This window comes from Xenopus tropicalis, chromosome 7 (genome assembly GCF_000004195.4).
Source record: "Xenopus tropicalis strain Nigerian chromosome 7, UCB_Xtro_10.0, whole genome shotgun sequence".
Classification (NCBI taxonomy): domain Eukaryota; kingdom Metazoa; phylum Chordata; class Amphibia; order Anura; family Pipidae; genus Xenopus; species Xenopus tropicalis.
The window spans coordinates 122,938,571-122,954,520 of NC_030683.2; the positions used below are offsets into that span (position 1 = coordinate 122,938,571).

Sequence of the window (15,950 nt, forward strand, 5' to 3'; positions counted from 1 at the left end):
TCCCAATACAATTGCACAGCACGTAATGCAAGAACTCCCACTAATTAGCTGCACATTGATAAAGATTTGCCTTCCCTTTCTTTCCTCTTCTTCTTAACATCTAGAGTCCTGTGGACAAATCTTTTCTATTCCCGATACTCTAGAAGCACTGAGGGGCTCCTGTGTGGACATCCCATGCCATTACTATACAGATACACCGCCGCCGTATCATGTGATGTGGTACGTTTATGATCAGGATCAGCACCATGTGATATTCGACAGCCACAACGCGGCGCCACTTCTAGCTCGTTACCAAAACCGCACGTCACTTGCAAAAAGAACTCCTTTCATCTGCTCTCTGCGCATAGACAATGTGACGTCTGAAGATGGGAAATACTATTATCCAAGAATAAATAATCATTCGATTCATATGAGCTGGCGGATTAAAATAAATGTCATAGGTAAGTGTGTAGCTCATTGGTCAGACCAAACTGACAATAATTTTAAGAATGGGAAGAAAACCCACTGACTGGTGAGGTTTCTTTAAATGTTGTTTTTTTTGTTAATTTTTTTTTACTATAACTTGCCGGCCTCTTTAATAGTGACGAGCAAATATGTCCCATTTCCCACAAAAAAATTGCATAACAGCTGAAAAACACATTAAAGGAAAACTATACCCCAAACCACAATGTAGGTCTCTATAATTATATACTGTATTGCAAAAACCAGCTCATATGTAAAACCCTGCTTCATCTAAATAAACCATTTTCATATAAATATACTTATTTAGCAGTATGTGCCATTGGGTAATCCTAAATAGGAAACTGCCATTTTAAGTACTAAGGGCCGCCCCCTGGGATCATAGGAGTCACAGTGCACACAAACAAGCCAAGGCACACATACATGCTAGGCCCCATCAGCCAATGAATGGGAAGAGTTCTGCCTTTTGCTCCCACACTACTTCCTGTTACAGGTAGAGCTGCATCACTTCCTGTCACCTGATCTCTGAGGGAGCACACAGCCCATCACTAAATGGCGGCTCAAGGGAAAGGATGTAAAAGGGCAATATTTACAGATATATATATATTCCAGTTTGGGGAGATTCTTTAATAGGTCACTTATCTGTTGGTTAAATATTCATATTACTGTAATTAAGACTCTCGCTTAACCCTTTCCTCTGGAACTCTATCCCTGAATCCCTCTGTGTAAGGCTCTGCTGGGGTTTGATCCCAGGACCTACTGGTTCTTGGCTGCTCTCCCTAACTGTTGAGCCAGGAGAGCAGCTGATGAGAGGGGATCGCTTTGTAATCCCTTTCACCAGTGTCCTGGGCTTCATAACATTACCCCAGCAGCCTTATTGGCTAGGTGGGGTCAGCCAATCAGTCCTCACTCCTGTTCTGCCTGATCTTGCCTTTGTCTCCTCTGTCCCATCTGGTCTACACCCGCTCCGTCCCTTCCTGTCCCATCTGGTCTACACCCGCTCCGTCCCTTCCTGTCCCATCTGATCTACACCCGCTCTGTCCCTTCCTGTCCCATCTGGTCTACGCCCGCTCCGTCCCTTCCTGTCCCATCTGGTCTACGCCCGCTCCGTCCTGTCCCATCTGGTCTACGCCCGCTCCGTCCTGTCCTGTCCCATCTGGTCTACGCCCGCTCCGTCCCTTCCTGTCCCATCTGGTCTACGCCCGCTCCGTCCCTTCCTGTCCCATCTGGTCTACGCCCGCTCCGTCCCTTCCTGTCCCATCTGGTCTACGCCCGCTCCGTCCCTTCCTGTCCCATCTGGTCTACGCCCGCTCCGTCCCTTCCTGTCCCATCTGGTCTACGCCCGCTCCGTCCCTTCCTGTCCCATCTGGTCTACGCCCGCTCCGTCCCTTCCTGTCCCATCTGGTCTACGCCCGCTCCGTCCCTTCCTGTCCCATCTGGTCTACGCCCGCTCCGTCCCTTCCTGTCCCATCTGGTCTACTCCCGCTCCGTCCCTTCCTGTCCCATCTGGTCTACGCCCGCTCCGTCCCATCTGGTCTACACCCACTACGTCCTGTCCACGCCTCCTCCATCCTATAATAGCCCCTGCCTGAAGGACTCACCTTACCTTCTCCCACTCACATCACAATAACTCTTGACACTCTGTTGGGAACACTCACCCACTCGCTTTAAGATAAAACTCAGACTGTACCTCTGGGGTGCTAAAACATTATTTTGCCCAGTCCTGCGCTTAAGGGCAAATGCCCATACCTGGTGCCTCTTACCTTCCAGTTTGTGCCTGTATGTTACCCACCCACTTAGACTGTAAGCTCTACGGGGCAGGGACCATACCTGGTGCCTCTTACCTTCCAGTTTGTGCCTGTATGTTACCCACCCACTTAGACTGTAAGCTCTATGGGGCAGGGACCATACCTGGTGCCTCTTACCTTCCAATTTGTGCCTGTATGTTACCCACTCACTTAGACTGTAAGCTCTACGGGGCAGGGACATACCTGGTGCCTCTTACCTTCCAGTTTGTGCCTGTATGTTACCCAACCACTTAGATTGTAAGCTCTATGGGGCAGGGACCATACCTGGTGCCTCTTACCTTCCAGTTTGTGCCTGTATGTTACCCACCCACTTAGACTGTAAGCTCTACGGGGCAGGGACCATACCTGGTGCCTCTTACCTTCCAGTTTGTGCCTGTATGTTACCCACCCACTTAGATTGTAAGCTCTATGGGGCAGGGACCATACCTGGTGCCTCTTACCTTCCAATTTGTGCCTGTATGTTACCCACCCACTTAGACTGTAAGCTCTACGGGGCAGGGACCATACCTGGTGCCTCTTACCTTCCAATTTGTGCCTGTATGTTACCCACCCACTTAGACTGTAAGCTCTACGGGGCAGGGACCATACCTGGTGCCTCTTACCTTCCAGTTTGTGCCTGTATGTTACCCACCCACTTAGATTGTAAGCTCTACGGGGCAGGGACCATACCTGGTGCCTCTTACCTTCCAGTTTGTGCCTGTATGTTACCCAACCACTTAGATTGTAAGCTCTACGGGGCAGGGACATACCTGGTGCCTCTTACCTTCCAGTTTGTGCCTGTATGTTACCCACCCACTTAGATTGTAAGCTCTATGGGGCAGGGACCTCCTTCCTACTGTGTCTCATACCACATGGCACTTATATATATATTTACTGTATTTATTTATTATAACACTTGCCCTCCCTGTGTGTAATTTTGTATTCTGTAAGATTGTACAGCGCTGCGTACCCTTGTGGCACTGTATAAATAAAGTTATACATACATACATACATATTTAGGGTTTATTTTATGTGTAAAAATAATAAATGCGGCACATAAATTTTTTAGAAATGTCATAACAAGCACTGCTTTAAGCCTAGCCTTGCAATTTTGTAGTGACATAAGTTTATTTTTCAAAAATATATATTTTTCAGGGGCCTTTGTACTGTGATAGGGTCTTGGGACATATAGGGGTTGATTTACTAAAGGTCGATATTTCGAGCGCTATTTATAGCATGTGTTCAAAATTTTATTGCGTCTTATTTTTCTTAACGCACGATTCACTAAAAGGATACTTGCGTTCATTTAGACGCGATGCTATTTGCGTTATTTAAAGGAAAAGTAACGCTAAAAATTTTCAACTAAAAAATTCTATTCTACCCTCCCCCAATAATTGCCCTATCCTGAAAACTATGTGTTATATATAATGCTTTAGAAGAAAATACCTGTAAAAAACTTGGCTTCCGGTCATTTCAACAAAGGCGATATGGCCATGCAGGAGAAAGTATCGGGTGAAGTTTAACTATGCGGTGATCGATTGATCGAGTCTAGCCTGACTCCTTCCGATATGGAAGGAAGGAGACTCGATCAGTCGATCACCGCGTATTTTTTCGTGGGGTATTTGACACAAGGGGCGCAAATTAACGTATTGTGCACAAATTGTTGCCGCGTGTGAAAAAACGCACGCCATATTAGCCATACACGCCATTACTTTCGGAAAACTACTGTTCTGAAAATGCCCATTTCCCTGCAAACTGGCGGCTGCGTCACTCTGGGGGAAACACAGACTTGAATAAATCCCACTGCAAAGTCCATATTGTGTTGCCAAAAGCTCATTAACTGTACTTTTCTATAATTATCGCCTGCCCCAAGTAGGTGTTAATTTTCGCACAGACTAATGCGATATTTAGTGCGTCTAAGTGGTTGTGAATCATGCGTTAGTGTTATTTTTGCACGAGAATCAACACATTCGGTTGTGCGCTATTTAACGCACGTGATATGCAACTTAACGCATCCGATAATACTTTAGCGAATCGCGCATTTTTTTTTGCGTCAATTTTAACGCAAAAAAGCATGCGATAAGCTGAATTTGTTGAATTTGCTGCCAAGAAAAATCATAGGCACAGTCCCTATGGCAAGTCGATGCATATTGGGCATCAAACATGTTCTGTAATGGAAATATTAAAACGTCTTTGCTTTAAAGTGGGCGAAACCAGAAAGTGCTGAGGAGCGAGGCTTATTATAACAGCGGGTGGGGCTTATAATTCTGGGTGTGGCTTATTTAGGCGCACTGAGCTAGCTGCACACGTAGCATCCCCCAAAGGGCTTTATTTACACATGGGAACACAAAAAGGTGCCTTTACTCCAGTGGTCGGCAAAGTGCGGCTCGCGAGCCACAAGCGTCTCTTTAACCCGTGCAAGTTGGCTCTTTCAGGTGCGGGCTCTCACAATCGCATTTTCGTTGCCATAGCAATGGGAGACGCGATACGCCGGGAGATGCGGCGGGGATACGCAGTGCAGGGGAGGCTCTTCCAGGTGCGGGCTGGCGAGCGACATTAGGCCCTCTACATGTGAAGCCAGTGAAGATTATGTGGTGTCCTTTAAACAGACCGGTACATTATTGACAAGAGAAACTACCATAGGAACCAATTTACTGTATAATCCCATATTCATGTGCCTGCATCACCAGTTTAGTTTCCTTTTTAATTAATGGGGCACCAAAGATTTTGTGCAATGGTCCAAGCTGTCTGTGCGCCCCCTCTGTATATGCCTGTTTAGCATTATTACAATGGCTCCTCCTTTATCTGCCTTACATATATATAACCATTAAATAAACCCAATAGGGCTGTTCTGCCCCCAGTAAGGTGTAATTATATCTTAGTTGGGATCAAGTACAGGTACTGTTTTATTATTACAGAGAAAAGGGAATCATTTAACCATGAAATAAACCCAATAGGGCTGTTCTGCCCCAATAAGGGGTAATTATATGTTAGTTGGGATCAAGTACAGGTACTGTTTTATTATTACAGAGAAAAGGGAATCATTTAAACATTAAATAAACCCAATAGGACTGTTCTGCCCCAATAAGGGGTAATTATATGTTAGTTGGGATCAAGTACAGGTACTGTTTTATTATTACAGAGAAAAGGGAATCATTTAACCATGAAATAAACCCAATAGGGCTGTTCTGCCCCAATAAGGGGTAATTATATGTTAGTTGGGATCAAGTACAGGTACTGTTTTATTATTACAGAGAAAAGGGAATCATTTAACCATGAAATAAACCCAATAGGGCTGTTCTGCCCCAATAAGGGGTAATTATATCTTAGTTGGGATCAAGTACAGGTACTGTTTTATTATTACAGAGAAAAGGGAATCATTTAACCATTAAATAAACCCAATAGGGCTGTTCTGCCCCAATAAGGGGTAATTATATCTTAGTTGGGATCAAGTACAGGTACTGTTTTATTATTACAGAGAAAAGGGAATCATTTAACCATTAAATAAACCCAATAGGGCTGTTCTGCCCCCAATAAGGGGTAATTATATCTTAGTTGGGATCAAGTACAGGTACTGTTTTATTATTACAGAGAAAAGGGAATCATTTAACCATTAAATAAACCCAATAGGGCTGTTCTGCCCCCAATAAGGGGTAATTATATCTTAGTTGGGGCCCTTTAAAGTCACTGAAAAAAAATATTATATGTTTATATTATAATAAATTATCATTATGTTGAATATTTTAAATATATTAATATTTAAAAAGAAAAATCTTCTCTTTTACCATTTCTCAGATTTCCCTCCTCGGCCATCGATACAGGGACAAGGGGCAATGGTTGAAGGCCGGCTCAGTGTCGTTACATGCGAAACAGAACATACGTGTAACTCTGGCAGTATTATGGTCAAGTTAAACAGCGAAACTGATTATACGGTTATAAAGGAACAACGACAAAATCCCACTTATCCAACAGCGAAAGTTTCTGTGGATTTCAGATTTACTCCTAAACATGTGGACGATGGAAAAGGAATTCTGTGTGAAGTCACTTACCCCAATGGGCCAACCAGCCGGTCACTTTCTATCAACGTGAATTGTAAGTATGGCAGCAGGAACAGCAGGTATTATCCGAACACTAATAACCGGGGCTTTAGGCAAAACACTTAGTTGGTTCTGCTGTACAATAATAATACAGCCTTTTACTGCCTGCTCTGCTCTCATTTCCCTACAGAAATAGGGGTTGGTAGCACTAGGTAGGTACCTAATATATAGGGGCAGAGACAGGGGAAAGTGTTGGAAGGGTTACTGCCTGCCCTGCTCTCATTTCCCTACAGAAATAGGGGTTGGTAGCACTAGGTAGGTACCTAATATATAGGGGCAGAGACAGGGGAAAGTGTTGGAAGGGTTACTGCCTGCTCTGCTCTCATTTCCCTACAGAAATAGGGGTTGGTAGCACTAGGTAGGTACCTAATATATAGGGGCAGAGACAGGGGAAAGTGTTGGAAGGGTTACTGCCTGCCCTGCTCTCATTTCCCTACAGAAATAGGGGTTGGTAGCACTAGGTAGGTACCTAATATATAGGGGCAGAGACAGGGGAAAGTGTTGGAAGGGTTACTGCCTGCCCTGCTCTCATTTCCCTACAGAAATAGGGGTTGGTAGCACTAGGTAGGTACCTAATATATAGGGGCAGAGAAGGTCCATACAATAAAATTATAACTTTCACTATCAAGTTAACATTTCTACGTATACGAAAACATGGTTTCTTTATTTCTTTCACTTGTCTTTTAGGTTCTTTTGTAACAAACAGAACATTTTCTTTACTTCATACAGATCCACCAAAGAACACAACAGCTGCTCTCCTGGGAGATCCTGATATACAAGAGGGAGATAATGTTACGCTGTCATGTAACAGCAAGGCCTACCCAGATATACGTACCTACCTTTGGTTCAAGGGAATGGGGCCTGGGGGGCCGGCAGGGGAGGGGCCGGAGATTACACTGAGGAATGTGACGTGGCCAATGGAACCCTATTTCTGCACGGCACAGAATACTTTGGGCACAGGGAAATCCAATCGTGTGGTTATTCCAGTAAAACGTATGTACCCAGATATAGGGAATGTTAAAAGAATGATTTAGATTTTGATTTTCAGAATTGCATAACACACACACACGGAGACAGATATCAGGGCGATGTGTCCCACCCATAACCATTGAGCAATAGTCACTGATGGGCAGCTATGATGTTAGTGGGTAAAATCAGGAGCATGAGGTGGCCATTACCGGAGTGGATGTGACGGCAGGAGAAGGAGGGCCGACACCTGGCACTCAGTGTTGGACTGGGACCCCAGGGCCCACCAGAAAACCTTATACCATAGACCCACTCTCCAAACTATTTTTTCTCCTTTCCTCGTCCAACCTCTTTATTCTCCTAGTCTCTTTTATTTACTGTACATGCTAGCATCTATTCTTCCATCTATTTCTCCTCTTCATTTCCATTTATAAATAGGGAATGACCATATAGCAGGCCATTTGATAAAGGGCAGGAGGGCTCCCTGACACCTGGGCCCACCGGGAGATTTCCTGGTATCCTGCTGGGCCAGTCTGACACTGCTGGCACTGGATTTTTTATCCAACGTTGGGTGTAGGGTGTAGCCAGACCCCTTTAGGGCTTTCTCACTTGAGCCTGAGGGTCTACCTAATACCCAACATGGCTTCCATTCATCCTACCAATCCCAGGGGCTGGGGGAGAAGTAGGAGCCTGAAAAAAGGCGGGGTTACACCATCAATCATATGGGGAAAGCGAGAGGCAGGGACTATTTGCCCACCCAGCCTTGGAACCCTGTGCCAGCTGCAACGCCGTGTGTAGGGGCCCCGCCAAAATGTTCCCTATTGGGCCCCCCAGTTTATAAGACCGGCCCTGAATAATGGGGCCAAGTCTATAGGCAAAACAATGACAGCAGTTACTGGGGTACTTATTAAGCCTGAATCCATTGGTACCAAAGCTAATGCGCAGATGCAGTGATGTACTGAGCAATGCAGTAAAGTGTGAGGCTACTACAGTAATTTGTGGCCTTCATTTGGGTTCCAGCCCAATCTTATGGGGCCGTAGTGTTCAGTGAGATCCGTGGAATAAAGGAAACTTGTGTTCAGTGTCCCTGTGTGAGTTTAATAAGAGTTTATAGAGTGGGGACATAAGGAATAATGTGGAATGTTTCCTCCATCGTTCCAGTTTCCATGTGGGATTTCCCTCATTCCTGCTGTTTATTTCCCATAGATGCTGCAAAGGGAGTGCAGATTATTAAATACGAACACGGAGATGGGACTGTGGAACTAAAGTGCCAGGTTTCCAGCAGCAATCCTGCAGTCACGCATTTCACATGGGTGAGGAACGCGATTCCGCTAATAACCCAGAATAACCCGACTCTGTCACTGAATAACACCGACATGGGCTCTGGGGAATATCAATGTATTGCTCACAATCTGATTGGGAATGCTTCCTCCGATGCAAGGATTTCCATTGTAATGAAAGGTTTGTATTTGTCTATAAACTGGTTCATTTACAGGGAAAAAAATGTACATGGTTTACTTTGAAGACAAATAAGAATCATACAGGTATGGGACCTGTTATCCAGAAACCCAATATCCTGAAAGTTCCTAATTAAGGAAAAGCCATCTCTCATAGACTCCATGTTAAGGAAATAATTCACATTTTTATAAAATATTTCCTTTTTTTCCGTAATAATAAAACAGTACCTGTACTTGATCCCAACTAAGATATAATTACCCCTTATTGGGGGCAGAACAGCCCTATTGGGTTTATTTAATGGTTAAATGATTCCCTTTTCTCTGTAATAATAAAACAGTACCTGTACTTGATCCCAACTAAGATATAATTACCCCTTATTGGGGCAGAACAGCCCTATTGGGTTTATTTAATGGTTAAATGATTCCCTTTTTTCTGTAATAATAAAACAGTACCTGTACTTGATCCCAACTAAGATATAATTACCCCTTATTGGGGCAGAACAGCCCTATTGGGTTTATTTCATGGTTAAATGATTCCCTTTTCTCTGTAATAATAAAACAGTACCTGTACTTGATCCCAACTAAGATATAATTACCCCTTATTGGGGCAGAACAGCCCTATTGGGTTTAATTCATGGTTAAATGATTCCCTTTTCTCTGTAATAATAAAACAGTACCTGTACTTGATCCCAACTAAGATATAATTACCCCTTATTGGGGCAGAACAGCCCTATTGGGTTTATTTCATGGTTAAATGATTCCCTTTTCTCTGTAATAATAAAACAGTACCTGTACTTGATCCCAACTAAGATATAATTACCCCTTATTGGGGCAGAACAGCCCTATTGGGTTTATTTAATGGTTAAATGATTCCCTTTTCTCTGTAATAATAAAACAGTACCTGTACTTGATCCCAACTAAGATATAATTACCCCTTATTGGGGGCAGAACAGCCCTATTGGGTTTATTTTGTGTTCCCTTATCTGGAAAACCCCAGGCCCCGAGCATTCTGGATACCAGGTCCAATATGTGTAATTTCAAGTCGTATAAAAAGACCAAATGGGACTTTATGTTCTTGCCTGTGCAGTACCAATCAGCAATTAGTTTTGATTAGTGATGAGGGATTATGTCCCGTTTGGCTTCACTAAAAAATTGTGAAAACCCCCCATACTGTATGTAATAAGAGGCACTAAGTCTGCCCAGGAGCAGTTACCCATAGCAACCAATAAGATGTTTTCGTTGAAACAGCTGACCAGTAAATGCTACCTGCTGATTGGATTACTGCTCCTGGAATCTTACAACTTTGGAAACTCCTATGTATATATTCTAATGCAGATGGTCTCTATTTTATTAATGATGTGTTTCCCCAGCAGCTGCCCCAACCGTCATAGATGAGGGCTCAAAACTCACCCCGTCCCTGTATGGAATCATTGCTCTCCTCCCTATTCTGCTGCTTTTGGTCTTCGTTTTGAGGTAAAGCTCCTTTATGTGCCCTGCAACGTTATATGGGATCTGTTATATGGAAGGCTTGGGATCTGGGTTTTTTCCCCCATATGTAATTAAAGGCACTAAGTTTGCCCAGGAGCAGTAACCCATAGCAACCAATAACGTGTTTGCTTTTAAACAGGTGACCAGTAATCTCTACCTGCTGATTGGTTGCTACGGGTTACTACTCCTGGGCAAACTTAGTGCTTTTTATTACATACCCCCATTTGTCTCTATTTGACCAACCAGGGTCAGTGCACTTTTAGGTCCGGCAACATTTTACCTTTTAGCATCTCCCTCCCATCCAGTGTAATACAAGTCATAAATGGAAATGAATTATTAATTTTCTTCAGATGTTTTCTGTAATCCATGTATCGCTTTATTTCATTTTCCGTAGAAAACTTAAAATCAAAAACCAAGGAAACAGCAATGCGGTAAGGAAGCCTTTCATTCAGGAATATGGGGCTCACAGATTTTTATATATTTTATTCTGAAATGTCACATGGGGCTAGCCATATTCTTCATTTCCCAAGGTGCCACAGCCATGTGACCTGTGCTCTGATAAACTTCAGGCACACTTTACTGCTGCGCTGCAAGTTGGATTGATATCCCCCCTCCCCCCAGCAGCCGATCAGCAGAACAATGGGAAGGGAGCAAGATAGCAGCTCCCAGTAGGTATCAGAATAGCACTCAATAGTAAGAAATCCAAGTCCGGCTTAGGACTCCTCCAGTTACATGGGAGTAGGAGAAACAATAGGTTAGCTGAAAGCAGTTCTAATGTGTAGCGCTGGCTGAAAGCTCAGACTCAGGCACAAGGCACTGAGATGGCGCCTACACACCAATATTACAGCTACAAATACATTTCTTGGTTCAAAAATAAAAGGCAGAGGGAATTATTTGCTGTGTAACAGTGTCATTTAGAAATAGAAAGTACCCCATAAAAATCATGACAGTGTCCCTTTAATATAATATATGGAATTTGTGTACATTAAAAAAATTCCACATTTTTACAACTAATAATGTAATAATTCATTCTCAGGAAACACAATGTGCGGAACCCATATACTCAGAGATTAAAGAGACAGGGGCCATTGCAGAAGATGCCGATATAAAGGTAATAAGTCAGTTTGTAAAGCTGTTTGTTGACAATTATTTTTCCATGTAACATTATCAGTATATAAGGGGCATATCAAGTCTGCACAGAGAAGCCAGGACTTCAGATCCATTTAGATCTTTGATCTGGAGTGTTACTCCTCTGAGCAGAACTATCTGCTTCCCCTACGTGTAGGTCTGGGGCCGTGCACCTATTGGCCCTTGGTGGGTGTGGGTGTGGCGTCTATTCTGAAACTTTGGCCTATCAAGTTTATTATGTAAGACGAGTTTGTGCTGCCGTTCCCGTATTTCCATCAGGGGCTGCCGCTTCCCTCTCCAGGCACGGATATTCATGGTTGGACTCCATTTTGTTTCCAGACAAAGTCTCCAGCCTTTACTCAAGGAAGATTTCACTTTATACTTTAGGCATCATCTTATCAACAGGATCTTCAGGCACTGAATGAGATCTTTATGGTTTAATAGGACTTTAGGGCAATCCATATCTATTATTCAAAGATACTAAGGGACATTCTTTTGGGGCTGAAGTCATTAATTATCACTCATGTATTATATGGGATAATGTACCCCCTACTGTAAATGATAAGGATATTAGCAGTCACTGAGGGGTTCTGTGCCCATATAAAGGCACAAGGCTGCAGGCTGAGTTATACAGGGAACTCTGAGTATCACTCATGTATTATAAGGGATAATGTACCCCCTACTGTAAATGATAAGGATATTAGCAGTCACTGAGGGGTTCTGTGCCCATATAAAGGCACAAGGCTGCAGGCTGAGTTATACAGGGAACTCTGAGTATCACTCATGTATTATAAGGGATAATGTACCCCCTACTGTAAATGATAAGGATATTAGCAGTCACTGAGGGGTTCTGTGCCCATATAAAGGCACAAGGCTGCAGGCTGAGTTATACAGGGAACTCTGAGTATCACTCATGTATTATAAGGGATAATGTACCCCCTACTGTAAATGATAAGGATATTAGCAGTCACTGAGAAGTTGCTTTTGCATTTCTCTTACATCAAAGGGGTCTCTGGGAAGGCTGTTAGCATGGGATCCATTAGGTACTATCCAGCTGTGTGTGGGTTAAACACACAGAGAACCCTGGAAGCAACTTATCCTCAGTCAAGATGGTGCAGCTGCCAGTTTGGCGAAAGGACAGAGGCAAATATTGTAAATGGTGCATTTAATGCAAGTTTTTTTTACAAAAATAGTTATTCATTTTAATTATTTTCCCAGGGTTCCCATGTTACTGACAATCCCTACACAGCACTAAACCTGCAAGACACACACCTATATGGGGAAATCAAGGTAAGAGCATCAGGGCCGGTGTGACACTTCCACTCCCAGTTATTCATATAGAAACCGGGTCTAATTCCGGCTGCCACATCGGGGAATTCATTCCATTTGTTCCCTATTTGTTCCAGTGAGATGTAAGGTGTCTCCATCCCCTGGGGCAGAGGGGTAACACAGGGGCCTGGCTGCGCAAAGGGCTTTTTCTTCATTCAAATACACGGACATCCAACTCTTATTTCCCCAACAGCATTAATATCCAGCAGCCATTGTGGGAATTTATCATGAATAGTGATGGGCGAATATGTCTTGTTTTGCTTCTCGGAAAAATTGGCGAAATTATGGGAAAATTCATGAAAATGCGAAAAATTTGTGAAACACAGGTGTTGTGCCCTTTTTTGACGTGCCCACGCCTATTTTAATGCGGCCGTCCTTAATACAAATGCACATTTTCGTGGCACAATTTCATGGAAGTTTTGTGAAACAATTCGCCAATAGTGATGAGCGAATCTGTCCCGTTTCGGTGAAAAATGTCCAAATCTTTCAAAAGATTTGTGAAACGGTGAAAAATCCGTAAAATGACAAAAATTGTCGTATTGGCAAAAAAAAAAATCACACTCGTCGTTTATTTTGACAAATGCAATAATTTTTTGTTAACGTGGGTGACAATTATTTGCCGCGTGGTGAATTTTTACGCATTGAATTTTGTTGCTCATTTCGCGAAATAATCCGCTAATGGAAAAATGCAGAAATTTGCCGCAAATCCATGCCTGCTGATTTATTCACCCATCACTATTCGCCAATGGCAAAATGTGGCAATTCGCTGCAAATCCATGCCTGGCGCAAAAAATTTGCTCATCGCTAATCATGAATGAAGAATTTTCTGGGTTTTTTTTTCCCTGGGTCCAATCACTAAGGGGCTGATTCATTAAAACACAAGTTTGAATCCCGAATGGGAAAAATTCGGATTGGATACGATAATTTCTGAAGATCGCAAATATCACGAAAATGCTTCCGAAAAAATCGTATTAGTCACGATAATATCGTATTGGGGATCCGAAAGTCACAAAATTTTTGTACCGAACGATTGTAAACAGCGGCAGAACCTTTCCGATTTTTTCACGCAAGCAAAAGGAAAACTCTCCTTTTCCTTTTCTCTTCCATTTCTCTTCCAGCCCAGAATCCCTCAGCGCAGCGACTCCGAATAATCCCAAATCCTGGGAATCTAACGGAAATAACGTGGAATAAAGAGAATATTTAAGGGATTTCAGGGACATATTATGGAGAGAGCCGGCGGGTCTCAGATCCAGCAGGAGGAGGAGCCATTGAAACCATCAGTTCCGCCTCAGTATCTTCCCACCCCCAGAGTCTGGTTTAGCAGCTTAATAAACATTATTATATCCGGTTTCCATTAAAGATCCAGCAGGAAAAGGGTTAAAGATTATTATTCTATAGCTTTCTGTATTTACATGTCAAATTTACAAATACATTTTTAGACAAATGCTAAACTGTTAGCGCTATAGTAATGCTGGGAAATAACTAAGACCCGTATCCAGAATACTTGGGACCTGGGGTTTTCTGGAAAAGGGGGTCTTTCCATAATTTGGATCTCCGTTTCGTTCAAGGGATTGTTGACCTTTGAGTTAACTTTTAGTATGATGTAGACAACAATGTTCAGAAAAAAATTGCAATTGGTCTTCGTGTTTTATTATTTGTAGTTGTTTAATTATTTCACTTTTTGTTAAGTAACCCTCCAGTTTGAAATTTCAGCAGCTGTCAGGTTGCCAGGGTCCCAGTTACCTTAGCAACCATGGAGTGGTTTGAATGAGAGGCAGGAATATGAACAGAAGGGGGCCTGAATAGAAAGATAAATAATGAAAAGTGATAAAATAGCAATAAAATTGTAGCCTCACTATAAAAAATAAATAATGACCAGAATCAGCCATTCTAAAATATATTAACGGTTAATTTAAAGGGGAAGCACCCCTATAAGTCTGGCGAGAATGTAAGGGGCACACATGATATCACTAGATCAGGCAAAGCGGCTCATTTACCCCAATTTAAAATGGTTTTTGATTGATATTTTTTTCCGGAATATTCTTTCTTTCCAATTTACAAATTCGCATTCAGGCGAAAATGTTTTCTTTTACTTTTTTGGGTCCAACTCTGAGTTTGGGTTTGTATAGAGTTTAATAAAGATTTGTACCCACTTTATTTTCTATATAATCTCCATTTCTCAAGGTTTAATGTTTTCATGGTACAGGTATCGGACCCCTTATCCGAAAACCCATTATCCAGAAAGCTCCGAATTACGGAAAGTCTGTCTCCCATAGACTCCATTATAAGCAAGTAATTCAGAATTTTAAAACTGATTTCCTTTTTCTCTGTAATCATAAAACAGTACCTGTACTTGATCCCAACTAAGATATAATTACCCCTTATTGGGGCAGAACAGCCCTATTGGGTTTATTTAATGGTTAAATGATTCCCTTTTCTCTGTAATAATAAAACAGTACCTGTACTTGATCCCAACTAAGATATAATTACCCCTTATTGGGGCAGAACAGCCCTATTGGGTTTATTTCATGGTTAAATGATTCCCTTTTCTCTGTAATAATAAAACAGTACCTGTACTTGATCCCAACTAAGATATAATTACCCCTTATTGGGGGCAGAACAGCCCTATTGGGTTTATTTAATGGTTAAATGATTCCCTTTTCTCTGTAATAATAAAACAGTACCTGTACTTGATCCCAACTAAGATATAATTACCCCTTATTGGGGGCAGAACACCCCTATTGGGTTTATTTAATGGTTAAATGATTCCCTTTTCTCTGTAATAATAAAACAGTACCTGTACTTGATCCCAACTAAGATATAATTACCCCTTATTGGGGCAGAACAGCCCTATTGGGTTTATTTAATGGTTAAATGATTCCCTTTTCTCTGTAATAATAAAACAGTACCTGTACTTGATCCCAACTAAGATATAATTACCCCTTATTGGGGGCAGAACAGCCCTATTGGGTTTATTTCATGGTTAAATGATTCCCTTTTCTCTGTAATAATAAAACAGTACCTGTACTTGATCCCAATTAAGATATAAATAATCCTTATTGGATGCAAAACAATCCTATTGGGTTTAATTAATGTTTTATTGATTTTTTAGTAGACTTAAGGTATGGAGATCCCAATTACGGAAAGACCCCTTATCCGGAATACCCTTGGTCCCGAGCATTCTGGATAATGGGTCCTATACCTGTATTTAGTTGTATATAACAATATGGTTGGGAAAA

General features: G+C 42.3%; 1 protein-coding gene across 2 annotated transcripts in view; it reads left to right on the forward strand.

The window, feature by feature from the left end:
* The window catches only part of LOC105945779, a 34,563-nt gene extending 20,299 nt beyond the window's left edge, over positions 1-14,264 (forward strand). For both annotated transcript variants that reach the window (XM_031906235.1, XM_031906234.1), the window contains 2 exons: positions 12,601-12,672; positions 13,830-14,264. In XM_031906235.1, the coding sequence (XP_031762095.1) occupies positions 12,601-12,672; positions 13,830-13,862 (105 nt within the window). In that variant the 3' untranslated portion in view covers positions 13,863-14,264. The remainder of the gene's footprint in view (positions 1-12,600; positions 12,673-13,829) is intronic.
* The last annotated feature ends 1,686 nt before the right edge of the window (positions 14,265-15,950 follow it).